A 15,858-nucleotide genomic window follows, 5' to 3' on the forward strand; every position below is an offset into this window, starting at 1 on the left:
ATGCTAAGTAACAGGTCTGATTTCAGAAGAATGTAAATGCTCGCTACCCCTGAAAGCCTGATAATTTTTACTTGAATTTCTATCTGCAAGGCACACCAGATCTACATAAAGAAAAACTACAATTGTAATTTCACTTCAAAATTGTACCCATTTTTCCAAACAGTCCTGCCACAGCACATTATCTCTGCATACTATTTACTTAAAAATATTCAAAGAAGGAAAATAAATTCAATTCCTTCATATATGCAATTGTTTGACAATACTTACCAAAAGATTCTCTGGCTTGAGGTCCCTGTGGACAATGTTCTTGCTGTGAATATAAACCAATGCTTCACACAGGTCAGTGATCATGACAGCAGCATCATGCTCCGTGAACTTTACACTTTCTATGATTGCATCAAATAAGTCCCCTCCTGGGACATACTCTAGGATTAGGTAGATCTCAGCTTCTGTCTCATACACCTCAATTAAGCTTACTATATTGGGATGAGAGAGACTCCTAATGATCAGAATTTCACTTTCCATCATGTCCTCTTTCCCCTTTAGTTTGGATTTATCGACAATTTTCATGGCATAGATCTGATTGGAATCACAGTGGCGACATTCCTTCACCACTGCAAAGTTCCCATCCCCAATAGTTCTGCCGATATCATAGTGTTTTTCCACGTCAGTCCTGCTTTTAATGGCATACCTCCGGCTTGTGCTTTCCAGTCCCTGAGCCTTGTTTTCCTCTTTATTCACTCGGCGCTCCCCTGTTTTTTCCCGTCTAGTCATGTCACTCTCTCTATGTGTGACGTTCCCCTCTCTTCTGGCAGCCTCCTCTTTAGCCCTTTGTCCCTCTCTGACCTCCCTGTGTGTTTTAGACAGTTTCTCAGCATCCCTCAGAGTGTCCTTCTTTAGCCAACCACTTTGGTTCATTACACAGCTACTTCCATTATCTTCTTTCACTTCATGAGATAGATGGAGCCCTTCTACAGCATTTTTCCTGATTTTTACTACTTCCTTCCCATGGTTTTCATGCTTCTCCACGTCCTTCTCCTTCTCCGTGTTCCTTTTTTGCTTCTCCAGCCCTTCATTAACAATCTTTTGTAGGGGCTTCCACATCCTCCTACTGCCATTATCTTTCCAGCCAACTTCCTCACCCTCCAGACAAGTTTCAGAAGATTTTCGGCAGCTCCTGATTTTTGTATTTCTTTCTACCTGGTACCTCTGACACGCGCCTGTGTTCAGGTCTCTATTTTCAAATGAGGCCTCAGCCTGCCTTTCCCTTTGTAACTTTTCTCTGGCCTGCCTTTCCTGTTCACACTTCTCACACCTCAGCACCTCCTCCAAACTCTTCTCTAAACCCTCCTCAGAACTCCTCTCATGGTTAAGGTACCTCTCGCTTTCTCGGGTTTTCCTAGAAGGCTTCACTCCCTGTTCACCACTCCAGCTCTCTCTAGTCCACTTTTTCTTGGATCTCATTTTTTCTTCTTCCTTTGCCTTGGCTTGACTTTTTCCTTCATGTCCAGCTACCAGTTGGGGAGACACGCCATCACTGCAGTTCTTGGTAATTTCTGCCTCATCAAAGCTGCTGTCTACTTTCAAAGCCTTGTCATACAGCCTGCTCTTGAGTTTTCGGGACTGCTCCTCATTCTGCTGAATGGCAGCACTGGCAGCATAAGGATTTTCAGGATAAAGTTCTTGTAATACCACTTCCAGGTCCTTCAAAGTGAGGGGCTCCCTCCCCATAGCTATGAATGCATCACCTTCCCTGAAAAACTCAGAAACGCTTCGGATTTCTCTGCCTCTCAGATTGTAAAGTTTTCTCACACGGTCATTCTTCCAGCGAGGAAATCCCAGAGCTTCTGAAATGTCAGCCATCAGCTGTTCAAAGGTCTGGACTGACTTCCTGTTGAGAAGCAAGGTTATCCTCCTGAGTGTGCGTCCCCCAGGTTTCACCACTGTAATTATCCTTGGCTTCACGGGGCTGTGCTCTGAATGTATCGTGTGAAAGCCCTTGCGGGGACTGAAAAATGAGGACCTATGGCTGCTTTCACTCAAACACGGCTTCCCATAGCTCCCACGACCAATAGGAGGGCAAGTCCCATGTAGTTTCCTCTCTTTTACTTTTGAGCTGGCATTGTGTGGCGAATGCTCCAACAAGCCTCGGCGTCCTAAGGCAAACAAAGAGCAGGCAAATTAATTATTTTGCACCATCAGACCTTTCTGAGCAATCATTTTCTACATGTCAGTGTATGTGACTTCAGAGAGTAAGGTTCAGTGACTTCAAGGCTTATGAAGAACTTTAACTGCCACTAAGGAGCATCTCCACATACATGCAACTACAGACACTGTCAGGTTTGTGAGAAAATGTAAATTCATTTTGCGACAGAGAAATGTCATTAAAAAAATAGCAGTAATATTGAAAACAAACAGATCTTTCTTCTAAATCCTTGCATCTTTCAGAAGTCCTCTAAAAATATCAGGATTGCATCAAGTTTGTTTACCATTCTCTTCTGAATACGTCTACTATGAACTCACTCCTTTCTGAACCAAATTACAATTTTGGCCTCTGTAAACCCTGTAGCAACAAGTTCCAAAAATTACATTGCATGAAGTAAAATAAATTAAATACTCATGTTTTAAAATTACTACCAGATGGTGCTGTATGTGTAGCCTTATGTTCCTATAAATAATTATCTCCTCTTCACTTTCCCTGGACCTTCTATAACAAATAAACTGAATTCTTTTTAAAAGATATTACTTTTGCTTTAACTTTTACAACAATTTTATAGATCACCTAATAGTAGTGTAATGTAATCTTTCATCTTAAAAAAATGCCATCTTAGTTTTGTTTAATAACTTGAGTTCTGGTTTTCCAATATTTTGGTTGGACTTTTTATTCTAAAACTTATGTAAAATCACACAAATTTCTGAGTATTCTCTAGGGAGACTAACAATTTTCTATCTGATATTTCATTTTAGAACATCAACCAAAGAAAGTGGCATCATTTGTTATGCCTAATTGTGAAAAAGAAGAACTGAAAACATATGGTTATGGACAAACCAAGCTACAACATAATTCCCTATTTATCAATACAACAATGAGCTAGGAATAAAAATGTCCCCTAAAAGTACTCTGACCTCTTGTGCTTGTTAGGATTAAAACCTGATTACAATGCATTTTTTATCATCAAGAAATAAACTTTCAGAATGAGATTACAGAGAGCTTCCAACTCCATTTAATAGCCTGGCACTTCAGTTGGGAATAAACATTCAATATATCTGAACTAAAAGGACCAAGACAAAAGAAAGAAGCCAGAATGTTTCCTGAACCATCACAAGGAAAGTCCTATACACAAATGGCTTGTCTCCCAGAGAATCCTGTCCATTCTCATGCATTACTATGCTTGCACAGCCATAGTGCAGTGGGTAAGTCCTCAAAGGAAAATCTGCACATATGAGTGTTCCTCTGGGTGCTATGGCCTTAAGCTTACTGCATTTTGGTTTTGACCTGCAGAAAAGCCATTTTCAGTACTTCAAGCTATGCATTTTTATTTGTGCTTTTCATCAAGGCAAGAGGAAATACGCCTCCTTGCCTAGAATGACGAACAAAAGGGAAAACTGCAACGAGAGCTGCAGCATTCACCTGCTCTGCCTCAAAAAATAGCGTGTCTTAAAGGCCAGGACTTGAGTGGGGAAAGCACATGAGGAGACACGGCTACAGAACTCCAATGCTGTTGGCTCTGCTTGATGTATGATGAAGGACACTTAGTTGTAATACTCTCACCAGCTAAGCACTGTGTGCCCCTTGGCATGTCCCTTAACTCTTGGCTTCATTTTCTTCCTCTGCCAAATGAGATAGATGCTTCTTCTCCAAACAAATATTACGAAGGAGCCCAGCTGCCAGCATGCTGATTGAAGACGTAAGCATTATATAAGAGCTATGTGTGACTAATGCTTGGTGGTTGTATAAGTTATTTCTGTCTTCATTCTGCTTTTTAAGGATAATCTCTTGTTATCAAAAGATGACTACATATGTGCTAGTGATTCTTCAGCAATCACATATTTACATTTCACCCAGAACAAAGCACACTGTGAATGGGGAAGAAAAAAAAATCAGCCATAATAATAGTTCTCTGAAATCTAAATCAACTCCAGAACACGTTACTTACCAGGAACTGATGAAGCCCTGAATTTAATCAACATTTCCAGATTCTTTGACTGCCATCAAAGCATTATCTTGCTTATGGGAACAGCACTTGACATTTTTACTGCTTATGATCTTGGTACAACATAAAAACAATGGTGCGCCAATAACGACTTTTCCCACAGCTTATGTTCCTCCCAGTTATGCTGCTATTATCGTACCTTTCTATAAACCACTGATTTTAAGTGCTTGGCTGCACTGTTGATTGTTTCAATTACCCAAGCATCAGTTTTTCCTTTCTTCACTAATTTGGCTAAGCTTGAAACAGAAGCCAAGTTTCTCTCTTAATTCTATAACTAATGGAATAAGAGCAGCTTTATATCATTATTTAGAACAATGCAGAAATGTGTTTATGTGCCTTTTAAACTGGCTTGATTGCTAGCCAAAAACAGTCTGACAAAAGCCATAAGTTAATATATAACAATTTTAGGAAAAAGAATAGTATTGCATGTTTTTTTAAGATGAAAAAAGAAAATTACACGAATGCTTAAATCAATGCATAAAAGAATCTTTTAATATTTTCCAAGAAAAGGGGAAGTGTCAAATTCTGTCAAAGGGGTGGTCACAATGACTACACATTACATAAAATTGAAAATTCACTTCAATTGCCTGGTACAACTAATTCAGTCATAATTTCGGTTGTTTCTCAGTTATGCTATATTTAACTGATACACACAAAGCAAGCCTCAATCTGTCAGGAAAGTGCACACACTTAAAGCAGTAACAAGCATTTCCAGAAAGCCTTCAGAGGTCACACACATACCCAAATCCTTTAGCTACAATTTATTTTGCTTCAAAATCTTCTTTCCATATTTATATACAAGTGGGAGAAGGAGGAAGAGGGAGGTGATATCAGAAACACACTTCAATGAGTTCAAGTACCAGCAAATTATACACCAAAAAATAAAATGTGCTTTTTCTTTTACTGTCTTACTGAGAGCTAATGATTATCAAATATAAATATTTCTTAGAAATGTTAAAATGGGTTCATCCATGCATGACTGTGTCTACTTTTATCTGTATACACATCTATCTATAAATGCTGGTGTATTAGGGTATCAGTGGTGCACCATGGCCGAGGAGGATGCTGAAGCCTGCTCATGTGGGAGGGCAGGGGCAAGGCAACACAGCTGGTCAAGGGCACCTTGCATCCCACCAAAACTGTGCACATTTGAACAGAAAAAAAACAAAAATGAACTCACAGAGCGATACAGAGTTCCATATGAAGAAGACATGATGGTCTAATAAGGCAAACAATCACACCAAGTCCCTGCAGAAGCATGGAGTTTAGGACAAACTGGGATTTGGGGGCTCAAACAGGTAGCAGCAACAAGAAACTTAGCACCTATGACCAGAGCACAAGTCCTCCCTGGAGAGACACTGCGTTCCCCTGAAAGCAGCACAGCATTTTTAAAATTTATATATCATTTGTGACCATCACAGTCCATCCAACTGCAGGGGTAGGGGGGAGTGTGGGAAAGCATGGGGGAAAACCACAAAAATTCCTCTAGAAGACCTTTCCTTGCAGTGTTTTGGATAATACCCTGGACTTAGAGTAAAATAAAGGGAATTCTGAAGACTTAAGCTCTGAAGAAGTTGTGTATACAGAACTTAAACCAACCTATATCTTAAGGAATTTAATTAGCTCAGTTGTTTAGAGCACAGTGCTAAAAATGCCAAGGGTACAGGTTTGATCCCTGTACAAGCTATTCACTTAAGAGCTGGACTTGATGATCCTTGTGGGTCCCTTCCAACTCAGAATATCCTGTCATTCTGTGAATTGCCTGGCTACACTCCCTACAACAGCAGAGTAACAGAGTTTGCCAGAGGTCACATATTGCAATTAAAAATGTATTGCTGCCATTTGTCTTTCAAAACTTATCCCTTCCCTTGACCACTCGGTAAGTTTTTGTTCATCTTGAGTTCTTCTTGGCTCTCCAGCCTGAGATTACAGTTTCAGTAATTAACTGAATGGTTTACCCAGCAGCTAATTCTGCTATCAACTTACAGGTTGAAGTGGAATTAAATTTTTAAAAGGAGTTTTACAACACAATTTAAAAGAGAAGGCAGCATTGAAATAGGATCTAGGTATGGCATTGCTTTCTGTGAATAAGATGGTGTTATTTAAACCCTGCAACTTCTTTAGAAGGCTTCCACTTAGCAACCATGAAAACACCCCAAATCATTAACAGCAGTCTTCATGTAACTCGAATTGCACATAACCGTGTATCTGGGCATTGTTTTGATGTGTTGGTCTCAATATAGGATAAACAAAACCCTGTTTCAAACGGGACAGGAAAGAATAACACTACAAATGCCTGTTTATTCCTTAAGACCCAGCAATTCCTGCTGAGGTAATAAAAAATATAAATTTTAAAAAAAATAATAATAATCTTACTTGGAACCAAAAACATTTAATTCATGTCACCATATTAACAAGTGTCTTCAAGTACCTGAGTGTCAAGAACGTTTCTGGCGTTGAACCGAGAGCAGCCAAGCATGTAGCTCACACAGGTTACCAGTGTGCATCAGCAGTTGGCCCCAGGATGCAATCCGAGTCCTCTAGAAACATGCCATCTTGATCTCCTCTCCTCGCTGTAAATTATTAAAAGTTGCAACTTCCAGCGCTAGTGTACACTACAAATGCGCAAGACTAAAGCAGTAGTGTGGCAAGTCTCAGTTCACTAAATTAGATACATGGAAACAAAACATGATCACAAGTGTTCTTTTACAGCAAGTAAATTTTACATGGGCACTATCTACAGCCCTACTGCTGGAAACACCACTGGCAAATTTTTCTCGGAGGAGCCTCTGTAGCACCCTCTCCTTCCCTGCTGCTCATCCTTGCCTCCTTGCCATGCTGTACAGCATCTTAGGCAAGATGTTTTGTTTGAGTAAGATCTGGTGGCTATTTCAGCAACAATGACAGACAGACACACTTTTATCAGTTTTGACCAGATAAAATCCTTAGTAGAAAAAGAAACTCAGATTTCAGAAAGGACTGGATCAAGACAGTGTCAGATGTAGCAGGACAGTTGCTGCTAGTTCCAGCCTTAGCAAGCTCCAAAGGCTCACACAGCTCAGAGGTATGAAACTGAGACTGAAAAAGGAAACACAGTGAAGAACTGGACAGGAGGATAAGAGAAAAGAAATTTTAAGAGGGACAGGGACAGACCACAGGGAATGAAGCAAACAGTGTCAGTCAGGCACTATCTGACAGCAGTTCCCATCTGATAGCAATTTCCCTGAACTTTACTGACACGGTGGAAGTAGATGGAAACTGTAATAGGGAAGCAGTAAAATGTGAGGGTGAGAATAAGAGTGGATCAAAAAGTTAGGTAGAATGCCAAACTTAGACAAAGACTGGAAGTCAGCAACAGAACTATCCTTGCATGGTCTGTTCCTTTGCAGTATCCATAAAGGACATGTACCTGCTTTTGTTGACACTTGCCATATTAGTTCACCTTAATTTACATTTTTTTAAAAGAACAGGAAGAGCTACATGCACAGAAACAGGTGACTACATTAAAAGAACATTAGCAAGCTCATCAGTAAGACAGGAGAAAAAGTTATCAACCATATCCTGTGCATCAAAAGAAGTGCGGCTAGCAGGTCAAGGGAAACAATTCTCCCCCACTACTCCACTATCATGAGACCCCCACATGGAGTACTGCATCTTGCTCTGGGGCCCCCAGCATATGAAGGATGCGGACCTGTTGGAGCAAGTCCAGAGGAGGGCCATGAAGATGACCAAAAGGCTGGACCACCTCTCTTATGAAGAGAGACTGAGAGAGATGGGGTTTTTCAGCCTGGAGAAGACAACAGTTTTGGGGATACATTGGAGCAAGCAGCCTTCCAGCACGTAAAGGGGCCTAGAAAAGAGCTAGGGAGGGACTTTCTACAAGAGCATGGACTGATAGGATGAGGGGGAATGGCTTTAAACTGAAAGAGGAGAGATTTAGATCAGATATGAGGAAGAAATTTTTACTGCGAGAGCACAGGTTGTTCAGAGAAGTTGTGGGTGCCCCATCACTGGCCATGTTCAAGGCAAGGTTAGGTGGGGCTCTGAACAATCTGGTGTAGTGTAAGGTCCCTGCCCGCAGCAGAAGTGTTGAAACTATATGATCTTTGAGGTCCCTTTGAACCAAACCATTCTACTTTTTGAAATCACTTCCTCCTTGCACACAAGACAGCTTAGAAGTGTGTGCAGTTTTTCCTGTGTGTTCTCCAGCATACAGCAGATCCTCGGGGGGGATGGGGGGGGGGGGGAAAAAAAAAAAAAAAGAAAAAAAAAAGTGTAACTAGAAGAGCTGAAAAGTGCATGAAAAACTATAAGAAGAACAATTTCTTTGCTTGAGGCAGTGCAGCCCTGAGAAACGGATTTTGTCTCAACCAATTCCATTGAGTTTCAAAGCAATCAACTTAATCTAGATTTCTCAGAGAAGATTACAGCCTGGTACCCAAAAGAACATTCTGAGACCTGATCCGCAAACCTGCTCAGTGCTCACAGCTGCAAGGGCATATACTGGAAGAGGTACTTCAGACAAGGTAATGTGACACAACTCACAGACAATGCTAAGTCATCCCAAAATTCAGGAACTGGACATGTCAAGTTGCTTTCTTCCCCAGAATAAAGTACTTTTGATTTTATTTTTTGCACCATGACTCCTGCTGAATGCAGTACATGCCCTCTCTTTACAGGTGTCACAGATAGGCTAATCCATTTTTGTTGCTGCAGCAATAACCATGACAGAAAAGCCCTCAAGTTAATAAGCCTGTATTAACAGCAGAGCTCAAAAAACACACAGCAGGAGGCATGAAGAGTCAGGGTAAACAGTAAGTAGGTGCTCATTAGGTACGCTTTGTCCATGACATACAATGATGGAGCCAGAGCCCCTGGGGATAGTAAAAGCAGCATCTGAAAATGTAATTGATGTGTGTATCTTAATGCACAGGAACATGGGGTGAGGGGATAGCAGTCCTAATCAATAATCATAAAGCCTTGACTTTGTAACATGGCCTCATAGAAATGCATTTTTTTAACACATCGAAGAAATACATTGAATGGACCTTATGCGTTTAGAATACATTTGATGGTAAGGCAGTCATAAAATATTATTGTGAATCATATTGTATATAACCATGGTTTACTAAGCCAAATAAAAGAAGCACAGTCTAAGTATTGTTAGACAGCCAAAGTGTATTTTATTCAACTACAATAAAAAAAACCCTCATCGTGGTATTTGCATGAATTCTTATCTTTATTAGCTACTGGAGCAGAAAGAAAACAAAACCATATTCAATATTATGAGTACCATTTATCAGCTGGAATCTTTCAACAATGAGAAAAAAATTAAAAGGAAGGAATTACTTTAATTTCTGTAACATCTTTTCTGCTACCCTAAAGGGCATCTCCAGTCATACTCGTGCCAGCACATTCATGTCCAATTTGCACTAGTGTAGTGGAGATCAATCGTTGAGCCAGTCTAACCCAATTTTTAGAAAATTAAAATCACTCAGCAGTTCAGAAAGTATTCTAAGTTCACTGAAGAAAAAATAATTTGGGCTTGCACACACACACAAAAAATCAGAATAATATCTCTATCTCATAAATATATAGTTTTAGCCCTAAAATATCATAAAAAGTTAGTATGATGGGATTACAAGTTCATTATACTTCACAATTTCACATCAAGCATGCTTAAATTTGCATGCAATATTATTATTTTTCCTCTAACTGTCAGCCCTGTAAACTCAGCTCTGTGTCAAGTTGGGTTCCTTCTGTCCCTCATGTTGCCAACAGAACTAAACATTCTCCCGGTCAAATATGTCTGGTCCCATTAGGTGAGTTGCCAAAGTGTCAACTGCAAGGAAAAAAAACATCCTTAGCAGCCACGCCCAGAGTGCAAGAGCATGGAAGATGCACACCTTTGTACCTACTCCCTGTCCTCATATAAGGGCAGGCAAGACGACTTCAAAATTTTGCATATCTTCAACACACCTGTTTCTAATTTTAAGGATAAACATACATTGTGTCATGCAAACTGGAAACAAGTTCTTCAAATCTTTCGGTCCCATAAATGCCCATTCTCATTCTTACCCAGTCTTTCACTCTAGAAAGAAAGAAATGAGTCTAATTCCTTCTCCCTGCCTGTTTATCTCAATCCCTTTTCACTGCCAATTTTGGGACACAGACCTATGAGTTAATGGGAGATCCTAGAGGACAGAGAGCACCAGAGCACCTGAAGTCACCAGATGTTGTAATGAAGGAGTTCCTAAGATGGGAAGGACTATCTAGAATGACAGTCTGATGGGAAAACACTGCAGCTGGCTGGACTTCAGCAGAGGGATGGAGACTGAGCCCTTCCCCATTGGAACCCTTGCTATGGCTATGTGAACTCTGGATTTTCCATTCTGAGGATACATGGTGCCTCTGCTCCCAGTCCCAGTGTGGGAGCCATCCCACAGAGAAATGCATGTGGGAGACCCCAGCATGCCAAAACACACAGCCATATTTAGTGTATGAGAATCCCAATGGATAAGTGTCATCTTGCAGCCACTTTTCCTTCTTCCTCCTCAAAGAAGATAAACTTGGAGTTTTCTTAGCCTATTTTTCCCCCGTTCTCCTTCCCTAAATGTCCAGAGTCCCTTTGCAGTCTGTGCTGGCCCTCTCCAGTCCAGCTCCCCCCAGAATGGAGCAGCAGTGTCCAGACTGCTACAGGGAAGTCTGATTTGCTCTGTGTTACACTTCCCTTTCCAACCTGGCAGCATTGGTTGGGCAAAAATTACCTTCCCAGGTGCTTACCTCCTTCCCACTGCAGGCCCACAGTCACTTCACTGTACAGTTTCAGATTTTCTAAATCAAGTCATTTGTAATTAAAAAATAAAATATTTACAGCAAACACAGATGGTTACTGCCATGTGTTAGTGTTAAACTGAGCTGAATCACCCCCAGAGCATCAGATGAAGGTAGATTTCAGGGAGTCTGATAATGACTCACAAGTGTCATCATTTTTACTTTTTTTTTTGGAGCAGAACCCCACTTTCATTATCTTCTTTCTGACATTTTAAGGGTAGCAAATTAAAAAGCAAGCATAAAGAAAGCCTTATAGAGATGTATACAGATGCATAATCTGTAAGGACTATGTGAAATGTAAGACTGCACGTGAAATGAATCAGTGCCTTTGGAGGTGTGAGGCTCAGTTTAAGTTGCATAAAACCAAAAAAAGAATATTATGAAACTGCTCATTTATTTAATTTCTTTCAAAGATGACAGGCTGTGTATTTAACTGGGAGAAGCCATGGCTGCTTTCTGCAGTTTGACTGCTTTAGGGTCTGCCCCAGCAACCAGGGAAGTCAACTCTGCAGACCAGGACCCTCCATCAAGAATCTTTCAGGAGGGGGACCAAACTGACAGAGGGAAACAAACACATCTTACACAACTACAGTACTTGCCAGAATCCATCCAGCAAAGCCCTTAGTGTGTTTCTAAAAGATCAGCCTACAAGGAGTTTCACTTTCACGTTGATGCTCTTGACTCTTGAAGTACCACATACTTTCAAATTAATTATTCATTTTTCATCACAAAGTAAGCTTTTAGCTGCTTTTTAGTCCCGTTAGCCAACAATGCCTCAGAGGAGCAGGATTGTGTTCCTTCATGTGGGAGATTTTATTTGCGTTGTTTCCTAAATCTCAGCTTGATGACTAATCAGTTGCAACTGAGCAAACCCAGTGAAAATAAAAGAGCCTTCAGAGGTGTCACTGAGAGTTTAATTAAGCTTCCAGATCCTTTATTACCAATAACCTTGTTGCCTAACTAAAGGAAAGACCCAGACAGAGTCTGACTCTCCATCTGGTTTGCAAAATGGGAAATCACACAAAAGTTTTCTTTGGAAATATAGCACATTTAAGAGATGTTAACTCACATATAAATGTAGAATTCCCAACCCCATTATTACAGAACCACTTTTTCAGAAGAGACTCATATAGGAAAGTCAACATTGCAAAATAAATTGTTTCACAGAACTTATAAAAGAAAATTAGTTTCTCAGGGAAAATTGTAAGCCAGTGCTAATTAGACTCAAAAGCATGATGACAAGCAGAAAGATCGGGATTTTCACACCACCAGACATTTCTCAGCATTTCCATTAACTACATTATTTGGGGTGACAAGAAAACTAAAACCTAGAGAATGAGTGAAAGCTAACAATATGGATGGAGTGGGAGATGGTGGTTTTAGAATGTCTACTGAGAGCTTCTTTTAAGACTATATGGCATAATTGTTTTGCATTCTTACAGTAATTAGACTGAGTAAACACTGTTAGAGCAGAGGGAAGATGCTAAACATGCCTTCCATTTGCAATGAAAGCAAACTACTGCTAGGTAAGATGGACAATTTGAAAGCATTACCAAAACTCCAAATTCACATTAGAATCACGCAAGGTACTAGCTCCCCTCCTTTTTTCGTTTTTTTCCAGAATCTAGGGAAGACTACAAAAGGACAGACCTCATACCCTGAAATTGAGAAAAACATGGAAAACAGTATACTGTTAAGAAGAGAAATGTCACATTCATCTCTTCAACTACGATATTTTCAGCTCTGATCCAAGTTGCACTGAAGCTAATTAAAAGACTCACATTAGCTTCAGTGAGATCTGGATCAGATCTAACTGAGGCTCCTAAAGTCCCCATAATGTTCTAATGCTAATTATATTTACAACAAAATCTATATAACGCTAATTTCAAATGTTGCTAAATGTCAAGGAATCATCAAATTAAAGGAAATGAGAAGAAGCAGTGACAGAAACCAAATCAATTCACCCTAGAGCTGTTGGAAAAGAAGGAAGGATCATGAACTTCCCTTATTTCTACAAAACTATAGATGTTTCTGCAGAAAACAAACTAAGCAAAGTAATCTTAGAAATGGGGAAATGAATCCCACACAACTTCCCTTAGTCACCACATGCTGAAAATCCTGCTGATGCCAAAATTGTGATGCTCTGCAGAACATAACTAGAAAAAGCAGCAGTGCAGACAGATACAAAGAATGTAAGTGACACTACCAGATAAAGATACATTCAAAAGTCAGGTTAGCATGTCCAAGGTAATTAACTTGAGTATAAAAAAGTCTATAAAGACAAGGTAACTTTAGCACAGCTCAAATTCAGAGGCTTGAACAGATGCCAATAACTTGAATTAAAGCAAGTTATCTTATCATTGCCGACAGTTTAAGTCCAATTAACTAATTCAGGTTAAGGAACCACAGATGGAGATTTCCCAGAAGCTAACTCTCAGCTGACATGTCCTAACCTCCTACAAAAATTTTCATGGAAAAAAGTCATGCCATTTCAGGAGATCCACACCCACTGCACTATGAGAAAGAGACTAACTCAGTAGGATCAGTTTTATTTGGAGAGCCGCAGGGTGGCTTCCTGAGGTACAAAATGCAGCCACCTCTTGAGAAGGGCATGACAGGATTGCTATAATAACTACACTTCTACTACATAAAGTAGCTGCAATATGTTTTGTAAGCTTCATTTCACTTGCTGACTGTTTTGGGAGTCTGGGTGTCAAAACTGCATTCAAACCACATAAAAAACCACAAGAAGCATCAAGAGAAAAAAAGGGGGCTAAAGAAAAAGGAAACAAGGAGGTGAGAACACAAACTTGCATGCAAACCTGCATATATGCACATTTTTATTTCTCTATAAAGTTAGTAGCAAAAGCATACATAATGAACCATACCAGATTTGGTGATAAATTTTTAGTTTATACCCTCACACAACATGGGTTTCAATCTAAATGCTCAAAGGAAAAAGCTTTAGAAACTTGTTACAGTGTTGCGAGTGGTTGGTTTGTTTTATTGATTTTGTTAGGTTTTTTGTTTGGGGGGTTTTTTTGTTTGGGGTTTTTTTTGGTTTGTTTTTTTTTTTTTGGTGGGTTTTTTTTGTTGCTTGTGTGTTTGGTTTTGGGTGGGTTTTTTTGTTTGTTTGTTTGTTTTAAAGGAAGCCTTTTAGTACACAGTTAAGCAAAAGCTTCAGTTTATGGAGTTGTTCCCAAACACAGCATGTCTCAACCTGAAAACTGTTCCATCAGCTCAAACCAGTGGCCCGTCCAGTCCTGCTGACTTTGTGTACTAAATGTACCCTGAGGAAGGCAGAAGTGCACAGTGAAAAGTTATGGAATAGTCTTCCTATAAATATCTGTTCAGCTATTAAATAGGAGCAAACATAACTGATATAACTACAGAAGTCAGGGGACACAAGGGCACCGCCAGCATTCTTCCCTAGAGAGGTTTGGCTACCACATGTCACAGCATCCCCATCTGACAGAGCAGCCCTCCCCAGCCTTTGAGCCCCTGCCCATAACCCGTGTACCTCCAGCTGCAGTGATTTCCCAGTTGAGGGGAAATTCACCAGACTAAAGTGTATTTTAACACAAGAGTCGTGCAACGGCTTAAAATCCTTACACTGAATGCTACATACTTTTCTGGCACAGCATCGGTGTGCTCTGAGCAGCCCAAAAGCATTCGTTCCAAGTGAACTACACCCATGCTGCCTATTAAGAGTGCAAGTTACTTCTAATCTTCAATTTTTGTGGCAGTACAGACGACACCGTGCATGTCTTTTGGAACGGCAAACACTTGACTTCACACTCAGACTTCAAAGCTTACTCCGGTACCTCGCACGGCTGCTGAGGTGGTCTCTCAGCCTCGGAAAGGGGGCACAGATGGCCTGACCCCCACCCAGCAGCAGGGACAGGCTCTCTGTGCAGTCGTAGCCCCTTGTTCTGCTTCCCAAAGTAATCCGCTTCCCAACAAATCCACTTCACTAGTCTCCGCGAAGATATAAAACAGGGGGGTGAGGGGACTTCTCTTTAATACAAAATACAGATAAATTAAAGGAACACGGTGAAACACCCACCCCCAACTTTGTGTCTTCGGGGAATCTCTCTTCTCTCCCAAAGCCCTCGCCTCAATCCTACGGACAGAAGGAACCGCACCTTCCTCCGTCAGTCTCAAGCCCCAGCTTCAAGCCCAAAGGCCACCGAAAGCCTCCCCCCCTCACCGCAACCCCACGGACACGCAAGGACCAGAAAACGAACTTTCGCCGCCGGAGCCGTCTCACGCCGCCTTCAGCCGGGGCGCGGCGCCCCCAGCTCGCCCCCTCCTCCCAAAACGAGCCCCCCCCCAGCTGGAGACCTGTCGGGCAAGGGGGTCCGGCACCGCGGCGCGGGGGCTGCCCCCCGGGAAGGGGGCCGAGGGAAGGGGGCACTCACCCGCGCAGTGGCAGCAGGAGCTCGCCGCGGGGTGGAGCGGGGGCGGCGCGGCGGCCGGCATGGTGGGGGGGCTCGGTTCGGCTCGGCTCAGCTTGACTCCGCTCGGCTGGGGCCAGGGGCTGCCCGTACCGCACCGCACCGCACCGCACCGCACCGCACCGCACGCAGGCACGGCCCCTCCGCGCCGCCTCCCGGCTGCGAGGGCAGTGGGAGGGAAGGGAGCTGGCGGAGAGGCGGTGCCGCGCACCGGCCGCACCGGCGGTCACAGCCCCGCACCCCTCCCCGCCCGCCCCGGGGGCAGCATCGCTGGCCGGCACCGCCCCACCACCGCCACCGCAGCCACAGCCTCGGGCCGCCGCCCGCCCCCGCCGCCGCGCTCCTCCCGCTGC

General features: G+C 42.0%; 1 protein-coding gene across 1 annotated transcript in view; it reads right to left on the bottom strand.

The window, feature by feature from the left end:
* DCLK3 (doublecortin like kinase 3) overlaps positions 1-15,494 on the bottom strand; it is a 31,251-nt gene extending 15,757 nt beyond the window's left edge. The window contains exons 1-2 of the mRNA XM_027891785.1: positions 15,470-15,494; positions 268-2,156 (exon numbers count right to left, since the gene is read on the bottom strand). Coding sequence (XP_027747586.1) covers positions 268-1,863 — 1,596 coding nt within the window. The 5' untranslated portion in view covers positions 1,864-2,156; positions 15,470-15,494. The remainder of the gene's footprint in view (positions 1-267; positions 2,157-15,469) is intronic.
* Between the last annotated feature and the right edge of the window lie 364 nt (positions 15,495-15,858).

The sequence above is a fragment of the Empidonax traillii genome, unplaced genomic scaffold (genome assembly GCF_003031625.1).
Source record: "Empidonax traillii isolate 1590-97213 ecotype Southwest subspecies unplaced genomic scaffold, ASM303162v1 scaffold14:size4059594, whole genome shotgun sequence".
In the NCBI taxonomy this organism is placed as follows: domain Eukaryota; kingdom Metazoa; phylum Chordata; class Aves; order Passeriformes; family Tyrannidae; genus Empidonax; species Empidonax traillii.